Below are 15,743 nucleotides of genomic sequence, written 5' to 3' on the forward strand. Positions count from 1 at the left end.
TTAAAATGAATAAACTTCAATTAAGAGAGGTAAGCCTGAGATGACCCAAGATCTTGAAGCTGGGACGTATCAAGATAAGTCAGGACACTGACATCCCCAAAGCCTTGTTTCCTTATTTGTCCATATCTTCAGATTAACTGAACAACTTGCCTTTTCCATGTGAATAAATACACATACATGTTCTTAATCTGAAAAAAAAATGTTTTAGTCTGCCTTTGCTGATACTAATTCTAGCTGAGTTTTCCTTGTCTACTCAGTTTACTAATCTAGAGATGCCAAATTTGTAGCTTGCATTTCACAGTGTTTTTATTCCTTTTCCTTGGCAGACATAGCCAATCAATCATTGCAATCCTCCCTGAGACAGATTAAGCCTCATTATCTTTTCAGCCCATCACTACAGAAAGGCATGGCCAATGGATTGGTATTGGGTCTCAAGTGCAATATCTTCACCATCCCTGTTTTATTTATTTTTGTCTCAGTCATGTCCTCTAGCCAAAGCATACACAACATTTACTGCAATCTCCCCTCAGATATTCATCAATTATGACACCTTTATTTCCAAATATCAGTGGTATTGGTGAACAAGCCTATTTCATGGTACTTTTCACCAAAATTCCGTATTTTAAAATTTAGCATTCATAAGATAAAAGTGATTTATCTGGAATCTTTTTCCAAAACATTCTTTTTTTGATGGACCAGTATTCTTAGACAATGTTATATCTTAACTGCTATTATTGAACAATTTATTCTCATCAGATTTGAGAAATTTTATCTGAATGTTTTACCTTTTTTCTCTTTAAGTAAAATATTTAGTAAATTTAAACACTAGCAAGAATTACTGTATTTTCTTATTAAACATTTCTAAAGTTTATACATTTTTATCCTGCTGCAGCCTTGGTAGTTTAGGCAAAAATGAGCAAGTGGGAAGTTAAACTATACAACTTGTAGTTGCCTTACATATCATGCCATTTAATAGTGACTGGGGTGAAACTAACAAGGAATTTCCTGTTTTTATTTTAAGATAATTGTTGTTGTATAATAGCTAAGTCGTGTCTGACTCTTTGTGACCCCAAGGGCTGCAGCACATCAGGCTTCCCTGTCGTTCACCATCTCCTGGAGTTTGCTCAAACTCATGTCCATTGAGTGGATGATGCCTTCCAACCATCTCATCTTTTCTTGTCCCTTCTCCTCCTGCCTTTAATCTTTCCCAGCATCAGGGTCTTTTCCAGTGAGTTGGATCTTTGCATCAGATGGCCAAAGTATTGGAGCTTCAGCTTCAGCATCAGTCCTTCCAATGAATATTCAAAGTTGATTTCCTCAAGGATTGAGTGATTTGATCTCCTGAAGTCCAAGGGATTCTCAAGAGTCTTCTCCAACACCACAGTTTGTAAGCATCAGTTCTTTGGTGCTCAGCATTCTTTATGGTCCAACTCTTACATCTGTACATGACTACTGATAAAAACATAGCTTTGACTATATGAACCTTTGTTGGCAAAGTGATGTCTATGCTTTTTAATATGCTATCTAAATTTGTCATAAGTTTTCTTCCAAGGACCAAGCGTCTTTTGATTTCATGATCGCAGTCATGGTCCACAGTGATTTTGGAGCCCAAGGAAGTAAAGTCTGTCACTGTTTCCATTTCCTAGATTTTAAAAAAAAAATCAGCAACAAGTTGTGCTTTTATTTTTATACTCATCAATCTAATCTAATTAGGTAATGTCACTTAGCTGATTACATGGAGTTCTTAATTTTAATTTGTGTAACTCTGTGGCCAGTCTTTTTTTGACAGTTCACAGTAATGGAAATGTTGTTTGCTGCTTAACTCACCCAGGTCAAGAGACTGATGTCATTAGGTTTGCTGCTTTTCAGATACAGAAATGCAGCTCTGACCTAATACATCCCTTGAAGTTTACCACCAGGAGTTACAGGAATGAACCAACGGACTCCTCAATGTCAAGAGATTGCCAGTCCCTTGCTTTTAGCATTCAGATTGCCGACTTTACTTACAATCTCATAAAATTGATTCTGAGACAATGACACCTTTACATCAACAAATGGAAATTTGAAGAAATACCCTGCTTGTTTTATCATTATGAAGTAGCTGTATAGAGAATACAGCAGAATAGCTAAATCTGCAAACACTGAGTCCTGGCTCTGTCATTTTTTTACACAACATAACCTTTAGAAAATTACTTAACCTCTCAAGGACTCACTTTTCTCTTCTATTAAATGGGACAATAACAACATCAGCCTTAATGGAATATTGTGAGAATTAAATAAGACAATTTAAAGGAAGCATTTCTAAGAGAGCATGGTAAATATTGTTTGTAATAAGTTATAATTATCTTTAAGTTCAGGCCAGTCATTTCATTTCATAGTCGGATTTTACTTTCATTCTGCCATTCTATTCATAAAATAACACTAAGATGAAATATATCATATATTACTATATTTAAATTGACATGGATTGATGTTTGTTTTTCCTGGATACTTAATTCTAAAACTTTTTAGTTTGTAAGAGAAATCTTTGTTCATTTTAGAATAAATGTTAACGAAAGGATGAAAATTAAATTTGTTTGTTTTTCCTGGATACTTAATTCTAAAACTTTTTAGTTTGTAAGAGAAGTCTTTGTTCATTTTAGAATAAATGTTAACGAAAGGATGAAAATTAAATTCTTAGTCCCATTATCCAAAGAAAGCCATTATTGACTTTTTTGTCTATAATCTTTGAGTCTCAGATTGTGTATGTATCAGTATATATGTACACTCTTAAAAAATGGAATTATACTCTTCATAATGATTTGGAACTGTTAAAAGGTAAACTGAAGCAACTAAAATGTACCAGGTATTATTTGAAAAAAACACCAATTCAGTTTGTGCAGCACTAAGACAAAAGGGGTTAGAAGCAGCAGTGCCAACAGGACCTAGAAGGATGCTTTTTATAGAGAGGACATGGAAGCAAAGCAGGGGGACTACTTAATTGGCCAAAGCTTAAGCCGTTGGCTTATTTGAGACAGTCTGATTGGCTCTTTGTATTTGGTGGCTCTTAAGTTTTTGTTTCCTGAGATTCCAGCACATTAAGTCTGTCTAGTTTTCCTCGTAGTTTTTGTAGGCTGCCACGGCATTAGAGCCACCCAGTCCAATGGTCTCTGTGTTTAATTACCTGAACAAAAACCATAAACATATTGTGAAAATCTTTGCAAGTTTTATGTATTATTTTACAGCACAATTATTAATGATTGTATAATATTCTATAGTGTAAATATAATGGCATTTTAAAAAATAATCCTATACTTTTGGGCTTTTGAACTGTGGTGTTGCAGAAGACTCTTGAGAGTCCTTTGGGCTGCAAGGAGATCCAACCAGTCTGTCCTAAAGGAGATCAGTCCTGAGTGTTCACTGGAAGGACTGATGCTGAAGTTGGAACTCCAATACTTTGGCCACCTGATGCAAGAGCCTACTCATTAGAAAAGACCCTGATACTGGGAAGGATTGCAGGCAGGAGGAAGGGGTGACGACAGAGGATACGATGGTTGGATGGCATCACTGATTCAATGGACATGAGTTTGAGCAAGCTCTGGGAGATAGTGAAGGACAGGGAAGCCTGGCATGCTGCAGTCCATGAGGTTGCAAAGAGTTAGGCATAACTGAGTGACTGAGCAACAATATTGTTGGACATTTGGTGTTTGAATTATTGCTCTTCTTATCTGTTTTCATATAGTTACAAACTTCTCTGCATTGAGTATTTCTTATGCTTATATCATTGTGCATATTTAAATGATTTCTTTGGAATGAATTCTTAAATATAGAATTATGTGCTGAAAGAGTATGTCCATTTTAATGTTTTAATTAAAATGATTTTTTATAAAGGATTATACTGTCATCCATCCAGTCATTTCCAATCCATCTACCTAGTTCTGTACCTGCTTCCTCACCAATGATTCTTTTGCTACCCTGCCCAGGATATAAACCTATAGTCTCTACCTGCCTCTATCACAAAAATGGATGCATATATGATACATGTACTGCTTTCCATCTTCTTTCGAAGCTATATCTAATTATTATTTAAGCCTGCATGCAATTCTACTCTTTGGCTGGATGGCTGGTTTTGTTTTTTGCTATGACAAAGAATAGTGTAATAATTATCAGCACCAACATACATTATTTGTACTTTCTCAGTGTATCTGTTGAATAAAATTCCTAGAAATGGAACTTCTGAGCAAAAAATATATGAATTTGTAATTTTTTAAAAAGTATTTGTTAAAAAATTCTTAAAGAGATGGGAAAGCCAGACCACCTTACCTGTCCCTAAGAAACCTGTATACAAGCCAAGAAGCAACAGCTAGAACCAAATATGGAACAACAGACTGGTTCCAAATTGGGAAAGGAGAACAAGGCTGTATATTGTTACCCTGCTTATTTAACTTCTATGCAGAGTACATCATGGGAAACTCTGGGCTGGATGAAGCACAAGCTGGAATCAAGATTGCCAGGAGGAATAGCAATAACCTCAGATATGCAGATGACACCACCCTTATGGCAGAAAGTGAAGAACTAAAGAGTCTCTTGATGAAATTGAAAGAGGAGAGAGAAAAAGTTGGCTTAAAGCTCAACATTCAGAAAACTAAGATCATGGCGTCTGTTCCCATCAGTTCGGTTCAGTTCAGTCACTCAGTTGTTTCTGACTCTTTGCGACCCAATGAATCGCAGCATGCCAGGCCTCCCTGTCCATCACCAACTCCCGGAGTTCACCCAAACCCTTCTCCATTGAGTCAGTGATGCCATCCAAACATCTCATCCTCTGTCGTCCCCTTCTCCTCCTGCCCTCAATCTTTCCCAGCATCAGGGTCTTTTCAAATGAGTCAGCTCTTTGCATCAGGTGGCCAAAGTATTGGTGTTTCAGCTTCAACATCAGTCTTTCCAATGAACACCCAGGACTGATCTCCTTTATGATGGACTGGTTGGATCTCCTTGCTGTCCAAGGGACTCTCAAGAGTCTTCTCCAACACCACAGTTCAAAAGCATCAATTCTTCAGCGCTCAGTGTTCTTTATAGTCCAACTCTAAATCACTGCAGATGGTGACTGCAGCCATGAAATTAAAAGACGCTTACTCCTTGGAAGGAAAGTTATGACCAACCTAGACAGCATATTAAAAAGCAGAGACATTACTTGGCCAACAAAGGTCTGTCTAGTCAAGGCTATGGTTTTTCCAGTGGTCATATATAGATATGAGCATTGGACCAGAATGAAAGCTGAGCGCCAAAGAATTGATGCTTTTGAACTGTGGTGCTGGAGAAGACTCTTGAGAGTCCCTTGGACTGCAAGGAGATCCAACCAGTCCATCCTAAAGGACATCAGTCCTGAGTGTTCATTGGAAGGACTGATGCTAAAGCTGAAACTCCAATACTTTGGCCACCTGATGGGAAGAACAGACTCATTTGAAAAGACCGTGATGCTGGGAAAGATTGAAGGCAGGAGGAGAAGGGGATGGCAGAGGATGAGATGGTTGGATGGCATCACCGACTCAATGGACATGAGTTTGGGTAAACTCAGGGAGTTGGTGATAAACAGGAAGGCCTGGCATGCTGTGGTCCATGGGGTCTCAAAGAGTCGGACACAACTGAGTGACTGAACCGAACTGAATTCTTTTTTTCTTTCTGTGCTTTATTTTCCTCTTTCATTTAATCCTCTATTTCCCTTTGTGTGTCTTCTATAATTTTTATTTTCTCTTTGTCTCCCTCTAATTATTTCATTTCTTGAATGACTTTGATTTATTCTTATAATTCTTTTATGAGCTCTGCCAGATCATATTTCATCTTCTCCTTCTGTCTTAGCATTTCATTTCTGAGATCTTGTGTTTCCGCCTTGGGCACATCCTGTCTCAGGATAGGACAGGGGTTGGGGGTGGGGGAGGATTGGGAGAGTAGGGTGGGGGAAGAGTCCAGGATATTTTTTCAGTCTTTCTGATTTTATACCATAGACATTCTCCTTTATTATATATGGAGACTGCTTTCTACAAATGTGCCCCTTCTGTGTGATTGTGTGTGTGTGTATGTGTACCTCTTCTACTGTGAATAATTAGTCAGCCATATTTCTGCATCTCAGGGTGTGCGTCTCACCTTCTGAATGCACTCTTGCTTCCTGAGGCCTCTTGGTCTTAGCCCCACTTGTCTCTGCAGTCTCTCTGTGTTTCTTTTCAGAGAGACTGTCACTGCAGTCTCTCTCTGTGTTTCTGTGTTTGTTTTCTTCCATGGCACCCTTGCCTGATCACAATCCTTACAGAAGTTTTAAAGTCTTCAGATTATACTTCTCACTTCCTTCTGCTAAAAATGAACCTTACAGAGTATTCTTTTTTCATTGTCTTTGTTGCTTTTACATGCATTCCTGGAGGAGACAGGGACAATTCTGGTTTAGACAATTATGTTTATTATATTAGAAGTCCAAACTGATATTTTCCTAATTATTTAGTCAGAATTACCTTGACAAATATTTTTTAACATCTTGGTAGTATGAGTTTAGAGTAAGTTATCAGTTCATTTGAAAATCAGTGTTTTTAAATTGATTTGAATCCAACAATGGAATATTAAAAAGCCATAAAAAGAATGAAATTGAGTCATTTGTAGAGACATAGCTAGACCTAGAGATTGTCATATGGAGTGAACTAAATCAGAAAGAGAAAAATAAGTATTATGTCGATGCATATATGTGGAATCTAGAAAAGTGGTAGTGATTATCTTACTTATAAAGCAGAAATAGAGACACAGATATAGAGAATAATCATGTGAATACCAAAGGGCAAAGGAGTGGTGGTGGGATGAATTGAGAAATTGGGATTGACCTGTATATACTACTGTGTATAAAATAGATAAACTAATGAGAACTGACTGGCACCAGAACTCCCTGTGTTCTGTGGTTTTCTGTAGGAAGGGTATCAATAAAAGAGGTGACATACGTATGCATGTGGCTGATTCACTTGGCTATACAGCAGAAACTGACAGAGCTGTGTAAAGTAACTATACTCCAATTAAAAAAAAATAAAGTCAGTTGCAAAATTTCTAGCAAGGAAAGCCATCCTTCTTGCCTTTTTGACTGCAAATATATAAAAGGAACTTTTATAATAGGATCCACATCTAAATAAGGGCAGTGGCTTAAGTTCCATTTGATTTTAAAATCTTGGTTATTCTTTCCTTGAGGACAGAATAACTGGAAGAAAATATAATTTTAGTACCAAAAGAACAATATTCAAATTTTAAGAGCTTATTAAAAATAGAAGTGGTTAAAAGTTGACATTTTCTTCTTAGGATGAGATCCCTCAGACACTGAAATTTTGCAGTATTTTTGCTCAAGAACTTTAGTGTAGCTTGAGGTTTGTCGTATCACTTGAAGACCTGAATATGTTTCACTGTGTTTGGCCTCTAAGTGTATAGCTTGGACAAATCAAGTTTAAATTATTTAGATAGAAAATAGAGTAATTTTTTGTCATATCTCCAAGTAGGGTGTAAATGTTGGCCTAGTTTTCTCCACATGAATTATCCATCTTGTGAACTTCTTATTACAGTTATACAGACTTTTATTGCTTCTCAAATAACAAGGCTATGGTGCCTAAATAGCCTAGTTTTATATAATATTTAGAATGAACAATGGGGACTTTCTCCTTTCTTTGAAAATATGGTTTCTTTTAAAGTGTTTGAGAACCACTAGAATGGTGAAAACTATTGGAAGTTTGTTAGATCTGATTTTTGATTCTTGAATACATCTGACCTATGAAACAAAAGTTATTTTGCTGATAGAGAAGGAAATTATGTAATTAAGCTTTCATTTGTTTCATGGTCCTTCATGATACAGTGCTGTTCATGTTTCTGTCTTCTATTGCTCCCAAGTTTAGTACAATGTGAATGGGAAATTAGGAGTATAGAATTTTCCTAGTTGATTCAGTCTGAGGCTCTAAACACTTAATGCCATTTTTCGCACCCGATGATAAACACTACAGAGGAAATGCAGGGCTAACTGAGACAGCTGTATTTATTCATTACTGGCCCTCAGTCTCGTCTCTGTGAAGGGTCTTTTAATTATAGCTAACCTCATCTAGCCACAAGCTATTTTTTGATGACACAGATTCTAAGAAGAAAAACACATGAGTAACTTTAGAAGATCATAAACCTTTTCATGTACTTTTTCATCTTGACAAACAACTCGACACCCCAACTATTGGATGATTTATCTCCTAGTTTCTTTTGTATTAACAAAGCCAGCCAAAGCAGTCCTTTCAGTAGCTATATTATGTGATTGTTTAGGTCAAATACATATTCAAATATTTTTTTTCCACGCCTGTTTACTCTTCATCCTTTCAAGACAATTGGAGCAAGTTGAGGAATAAAATTATGACAAAATGAACCTTTTGGAAATAGCTTGGAACATGGCCATATTTTTCAATGACTGCATATTTAATACCTGGAACTTATGGAAGACCAGGTGTTCCTGATCAGGTCAGGCTTGGTATCTTAGAAGGTGAATTGTGGTCAATATCCTAAGAATACAGATAGGCAAAGGTCCCATAAGATGAGTCTGGGTCAAATTCCATAGAAAACCAAAGGTGATCAAATATAGTCACTGCATTCCAAGGGTAAGACCCAGGCCAGAATTCATCAGACTCAAGCCTCAGACTCTGCAATAGATCTTAGATTAGAAAGAACAGACAGAAAATTAAATTGGATTCTTCATATTTATGAATGAAACAGAAGTATCTGCAATTCACCTTTATTGGTTGTAGCTACCTCTTGTGTGTTAAGGTTGGGCTGCGTTAAGATATTACTGGGAGATATTATTCTTTGGGGCCCTCCCATAAATAATTGTAGCCACTTGAGGGTCTTGGCATATCCCAGAAAACACAAAGGTGAAGTTGATCTGCAAAAATCTGGAAAATGCTGTCATGAAGTGAAGAAAAGGGGCAGGTAGCATCTTAAGCTCTTCTCTGAGAAGTATGCTGTAACTCTGTTTTGTGAGAATCCTGGAAAAACTCTCCCTGGGAGAGGAGGCTTCAGATGCCCATTTTTTCTGGAGTCATGTGTTCTTTATGATACTCAGTGCAAACTGACCTTCTAGGGTTTTTTCTTTTTTTAAGAAGATATGTGTCTTTCATGACACAAAAGCCCTTAAGAAGATCACTGTGACCCATGCAATAAGTTATTTTTCATGGAACACTGAAAGTTGATTTTGCCACTCTCCATCTTCTAGTTCTCATTGTATATGCATACCTCTGTTCACTGTTTGCCTTTGGGTGGGTCCTCCCATCTTTCTTCTGTTCTTTTACACTGCCAAAGAATTTTGAAACTCAAAGAGGGCTTCGTAATCAGGGAGCAGCATTTTATAGATGTCAGAACTGCTTGAGAGGAGATCCTTAATCAAGGTCAGACAGAACTGTGTGAAAGAGCTGAAGGGACCATCTCTTGATTGTACCCTGCCGCTTCTTGAACATCAAAACAAATACGGGAAATTTTAGTTTTTCTTACAGTGCTCAGTTCCAGTCTCTCTCTTCTGTAGAGCCATTTCTGTGTTGCAAGGGCACTGATTTGAATCCAGGCTACACTGCCTGCTTGCTCTATGATCATGGGCAAGTTCTTTTATCTCCATTGTTTCAGTGACCTAAGTGGTAAAATGGGGAAAATAATAGCTCCTAGAGTTGTTAAGAATAAGTTAATATTCATGAGGCACTTAGAGTAGTTCCAAGCTGAAGCAAGAGTTCAATAGGCAATAGCTGCCATTATTATAATTGTCTGTGTCAGTCACTCTTTCTCTCTTAGTTATTAGTTTTCATGAATACCACCTAGGTAGCACTTACTTATTTTTTAGCTCTTTTATTTAGAATGTTAGTTTGTTCCAGTTTCTTCTTGGCAGGGCAGACACTTACAACATTTAAAGGTACATAAAGAGCTCCTCAGAATATGTGTTTAGGATGGATTTAGGAGTAGTGGGTAAGAGAAAGAATATTTTGCATTACTACCAGGGCCACTATGTAAGATGCTGCTGGATACTTTCGAACCATGTCACTATTGGTACCTAATGATATGAATAGTAATTACTCTTAGCCCTGAATTCTAGACAACATTTTACTAAGACTCCTTTTTGTTGTTTAGATCCTAAGTTGTGCCGAACTCTTGCAACCCCATGGACTGTAGCCCCCCAGGCTTCTCTGTCCATGGGATTCTCTGGGCAAGAATGCTGGAATGGGTTGCCATTTCCTTCTGCCATTCCAGACCCGGGGGCTGAACCCATGTCTTCTGCATTGGCTGGCAGGCAATTCTTTTACCACTGAGTCACCAGGGAAGCCTGCTAAGACTCATTTTTAATGCGTGTTCTTGGCCTCATATTAGAATTGCTTGGTAACCTTTGTTTTTAATTGAGACATAACTGATATTTAACACTATTAGTTTTAGGTGTACAACAGTATGGTTTTATATATGTATATGTTATGAAATGATTCCAGGTCTAGTTCACAGTTGACTCTTGAAACACATGGGTTTGAACTGCATAGATCTACTTACACATAGATTTTTTTCAATAGCTGTATTGGAAAATTTTTTTGAGATTTCTGACAATTTGAAAAAGTTTATTGATGAAACATATAGCTTAGAAATGTTGAAACAATTAAGGAAAAACTATATCATGGATTCATGAAATATATGTAGGTATATATATAACATATAGTTATATGTTAATCTACTGTTTATGCTATCAGTAAGGCTTTTAGTCAACAGTAGGCTATTAGTAATTAAACTTAATGGGAGCAAAAATTAAATGTGGATTTTCCACTGTCTTGGGTTGGGGGAAGGGGGCCGGCACCCCTAATTGCTGTTTTTTTCAAGGGCTAGTTGTATATCCATCACCACACATAGTGTCCATTTTCTCTCTTGTGATGAGACTGGGTTTTTATTTTCAGTCTGTCTGCAAAAATCTATGTTTTTATTAGGAACAAAAAAGATATGTAGGTGAGAAAGATAGAGGGCAGTGAATTAAAGAAACAACATTTGTAGATAGAAATATAGATATTTTAGCCATTTTGCCTTAATGTGCTAAAGAAATTCCTACCAGTATATAGGATGATAGGGAATGTAACTTCTACTGTGTTGCCCATGGAGCTCACCCTTACTTTCTTTTAATATTAAGACTATAAAACTTGTATTTACAAACAGTAAATGCAGAGGTTGCATAATAAACTCTTGGGTCATAGTTGCTTGTTTATTCATTCAACAAATTATTTATTGAATGTCTATTATATACAAGACCTCGTTTGAAGACACAGCCTAAACCATATTGTTTTTCTGCACATCTGAAATTAAATACAGTATTACAGATGTAGAATATGAATTAAAAGGATAATGAGACCAATGTATTAACAGTAAATGGGTATGTATTGAGAGCCTTTGTCTTTGGACACTATGCTTTGTGTTGCATATTTATTTATTAGCTCATGTCATTCATACAACTTTGTAAGGGTGGCTTATTTTGCCCATTATAAAGATGAGGAAACCAAGGAAGAAAGCTGTAGAATTACTTACTTAAGGTTACACAAATAATAGGTAGAATCAGGATTTTAGCCCAGATCCTCTGATTTTGTTGTTGTTGTTGTTGAGTGACTTTTTACACACAGATCTGGTAAATGTGTAGTCAAATAAGTTGGTTATATTTGTGGGTCTGTGTGTATATAAGTCACTAAATACTTGACTTTTTTACCTTGGCCTATACATCTAGCCAGTGCTTCCCAGGTGGCACAGTGGTAAAGAAACCCCTTGCCAATGCGGGAGGTGCTGGTTTGATTCCTGGGTTGGGAAGATCCCCTGGAGGAGGAAATGGCAAGCCACTCTAACATTCTTGCTTGGGAAATCCCATGGACAGAGGAGCCTGGCAGGCTACAGTCCATGGGGCCGGAAGAGTCAAACACAACTTAGTGACCAAGCCACTACCACAAAACACTTGAGTTGGTATACCACAATATTGTATTCGGGTCATACCTAAAGTCTATCTTCATCTTTTGTGTTTTTATTTAACTTTTCCTTTATTAATAACTTTACAATTAATTGACCAGTTACTTGGCAGCCAAGTTAACTAAAATTAAGAATTGAATAAAAAAATAAGAGAACATAAAATTTAATAAGAGAACATTAAATACCTGAAGCCTGTCTACAGATGATGGATCATAACAATTATTTCATTGAGGTCTATAACTAGATAAGTTGGGCAAATGAATGAAGCAGCATTTGGAGAAAAATCTAGACAACAGTAAATGCTTGTGTGCAAATGGTGCAATAGAAAGAGATGAGCAAGACAGATGGATACTAATGGGAGTAACTGTGCAAATAAAATACAGAAAAATGTGAATAGCCAGTTCATGGGTCCAGTGAGTAAAATGGCAATAGTAGATGGCAGGAAGATATTTTTTAAAAAAAGAGGAACTTCAATAACTGGATGTACTAGGTTATTCAAATGTGTGAAATGCTGGACAATTATGGGAATGCTGAAGAGTTCTCTTTCTCTGTCCTCACTTTCCTTTGTTTTGACATTAATACTTCCATTTAATATAGGGGGTAAACTCTGTGTTTTATGGCTCTGTAGAATCATGGAGTTGAGTTTGAACTGAACTTTGCCACTGATGTGGCAGTATAGACACATTATTTAAACCTTTTGGATCTCCACATCTGTGTAAAATGGAGGTGAAAATTTTTCCCATGTTGCTGTTATGTAAATGTGAGAGGAAGAAATGAAGCACAGAATGTAATATATCTATTGTTGATGCCAGGCACATAATGGATGGACAGTAGTGAGAGGTGATTACAATTATTATACTCAAGTTGTCAAGCTAACTCCCTGCCCTTTCAGCCTTCACCTAGTCTCCTTATTGAAAGGCTTTGGCCAATACTAATGGGGGAGGGGCTGGAAAGTAATAGGTCAAAGTGTTGTATTTTGATGAATTTCTCTAAAGATTTATTTATCCATTTGGACTCATTAAGTCTCTGGACTACCCAAGTTATTGAAATATGTGGGTAGAAAGAAATAAAAGTAGAAAAAAGAAAGAAAATGAAGTTGCTCAGTCATGTCCAACTCTTTGCGACCCCATGGACTATATAGCCTGCCAGGTTCCTTCATCCATGGGATTTTCCAGGCAAGAATACTGGAGTGAGTTGCCATTTCCCTCTCCAGTGGATCTTCCTGACCCGGAGATCGAACTCCGGTCTCCCACATTGCATGCAGACTCTACCATCTGAGCAACCAGGGTATCCTGAAATATCAGTAGTCCTTAAGCTAAACGTTAAGTTTGAGAAATAAAATTGATTGAACCACATGCATTATTGTTCCCTGAGAAATAGTTAACATGGTAGTGCTAAGATGACTTTTATTTGAATCTCTTATTTTCTGCTCACTGCCTGCTCATTTTCTGAGCCCCTGGATAAGTTATATAATTTCTTTGAGCCTCCCTCCCCATCCCGGAAGATCCCAGAGGAACCAGAGAACAAATTACCAACATCTGTTGGATCATCGAAAAAGCAAGAGAGTTCCAGAAAAATATCTACTTCTACTTTACTGACTATGCCAAAACCTTTGACTGTGTGGACCACCACAAACTGTGGAAAATTCTGAAAGAGATGGGAATACCAGACCACCTGACCTGCCTCTTGAGAAATCTGTATGCAGATCAAGAAGCAACAGTTAGAACTGGACATGGAACAACACACTGGTTCCAAATCGGGAAAGGAGTACATCAAGGCTGGTAAGAAGCCTCTTCCTGACTCGGCCAGTATCCTCTTACGGTGTCCTTCCATGGTGGAAGGAGCTAGAGATCTCGGTGGAGTCTCCTTTGAAAGGCACTAATCTCATTTATGAGATTTCTACCTGCATGACCTAGTCACCCTCAAAGGCCCTACCTCCTGTTACCATCAACTTTATTTATTTGTTTGGTCAATTAATTAGGCTGCATGGAGTCCATTGGGTCTTAGTTGTAGCACATGGGGTCTTTCATTGAGGAGCATAGATTCTCTGGCTGTGGCATGCAGGCTCAATAACTGTGTTGCTTGGGCTTAGTTGCTCCACGACATGTGGAATCTTGGTTTGCCAACCAGGGAGTGAACCCACGTCTCTGCATAGCAAGGTGGATTCTTGACCACTGGACCACCAGAGAGATCCCACCATTAACTTTAGAATTTAGAATTTCAGCATATGAATTTTGGAGGGACACAAACATCCAGACCATAAATGATGTGAATTACTAGAGTGGTGTCTGGTTCATAGTAAGCATTCAAAACATAAGTAGGCAAAGTTTGGTAAAATTGTGTTTCTCATTTCTCATCTTGTCTCTAACTCTGGGGTTGATAATAGTGATGATGATGATGAAAATAATTTATTGAGACTGAGACTTCACTAAGTAATGCTTTTAAGTGCATTATATCACTTAATCCTCATAGAAACCCTGTGTATAGGATAGTATTATTAATCCCCATTTTATAGATAATAAAACTGAGATTTAGAGGAATAAAGTAATTTGACCAAGTCATGCAAATAGCAGAGCCACTATTAGAATCCAAGAAGAACACAGTGCTTCCACTCAATCTTAGGAAGCATCCATTATATTCCACAGAGAAGGAAATGGCAACCCACTCCAGTACTCTTGCCTGGAGAATCCCATGGACGGGGGAGCCTGGCAGGCTACAGTCCATGGGGTCACAAGAGTCAGACACAATTTAGCAACTAAACTACCACCACCATTATATTCCACAGGCAGAGTGAGTCACTCCAGCTTACTTACTGAAATATTAGCTGTACTTTAGTACCATAGAGTGATAGTCAGATATGAATTTGTGCCTCATATTGAAGAGGACCCTCCTAGGGTTATTATTTTCAATGCTATTAAAATTCTACTAAATCTATAGCATCAGATATTAATTTTTAGAATTTCTTTACCTGACTGATGACCAGTTCTGTGGACTAGAGTCACACACTGAAAAACTTTCCATTTCCTTTTAATTCTATATTTAAATATAGCTGACCCTTGACCAACATGGGTTTGAACTGTGTGGATTCACTTACATGCAGATTTTAATAGTAAATACTTCAGTATGAAATGATCCACAGTTGGTTGAATCTATGTATACAGAGGAACCTTGAAGTCTGTAGACTGACTATAAATTATACTCAGATATTCAACTGTGTGGAGATTCAGCACCCCTAACCTCAAGCATTGTTCAAGGGTCAACCGTACTATCAAGCCATTGTGCTTCGTTGTAAAAACCATTCAGTATATAAATGTTCAGTATTTCCATATGGGTGATACAGGACAGAGATGTTTTATCCCAAAAGTAAAATATGTATTTCCAAATCATCAGTTTTATTTGAAATAGAATCTGAAATATTTCATAAAGGAGGAAGGACTACATAACCTTTGGAAATGGCCTTCACCTCTCTACACTACATTTTTCTTTCCTATTAGAAAGAATGGATTGAAATGGGTCTGTATGCAAACTTGAAATTCTAGGACTTCTCTTGCAAAAAAGTTTTGATTCATGTACTGTGACTATTTTGGAATAAGAACTCTCAACAGAAAAAAAATGTAGTCTAGACTTTTATTTAAAAATTCATTCTAAAATATTCTCCAGATTTAATGACCTACCAAAAAAATTTGGAGATGTTGCAGGGGAGTTTAAAGAGTGGGCCTGAGGGGTAAAACAGTCTGAATAGAACCGTCTATATTGCAGTA

At 37.3% G+C, this 15,743-nt stretch overlaps 1 protein-coding gene across 12 annotated transcripts in view; it reads left to right on the plus strand.

Annotated features, from left to right (window-relative positions):
* Positions 1-15,743, plus strand: part of LOC122446204 (cGMP-dependent protein kinase 1-like) — an 849,064-nt gene that overhangs the window by 210,593 nt on the left and 622,728 nt on the right. The window contains exon 3 of one of the 12 annotated variants that reach the window (XM_043476127.1): positions 1,832-3,380. The exons of the other annotated variants lie outside the window; for them this stretch is intronic. Within the exon in view, the coding sequence (XP_043332062.1) occupies positions 1,832-2,037 (206 nt within the window). The 3' untranslated portion in view covers positions 2,038-3,380. Of the gene's footprint in view, positions 1-1,831; positions 3,381-15,743 lie in introns of those variants that run through there. 12 annotated transcript variants of the gene reach the window in all.

Source organism: Cervus canadensis, chromosome 8 (genome assembly GCF_019320065.1).
Source record: "Cervus canadensis isolate Bull #8, Minnesota chromosome 8, ASM1932006v1, whole genome shotgun sequence".
Taxonomy (NCBI): domain Eukaryota; kingdom Metazoa; phylum Chordata; class Mammalia; order Artiodactyla; family Cervidae; genus Cervus; species Cervus canadensis.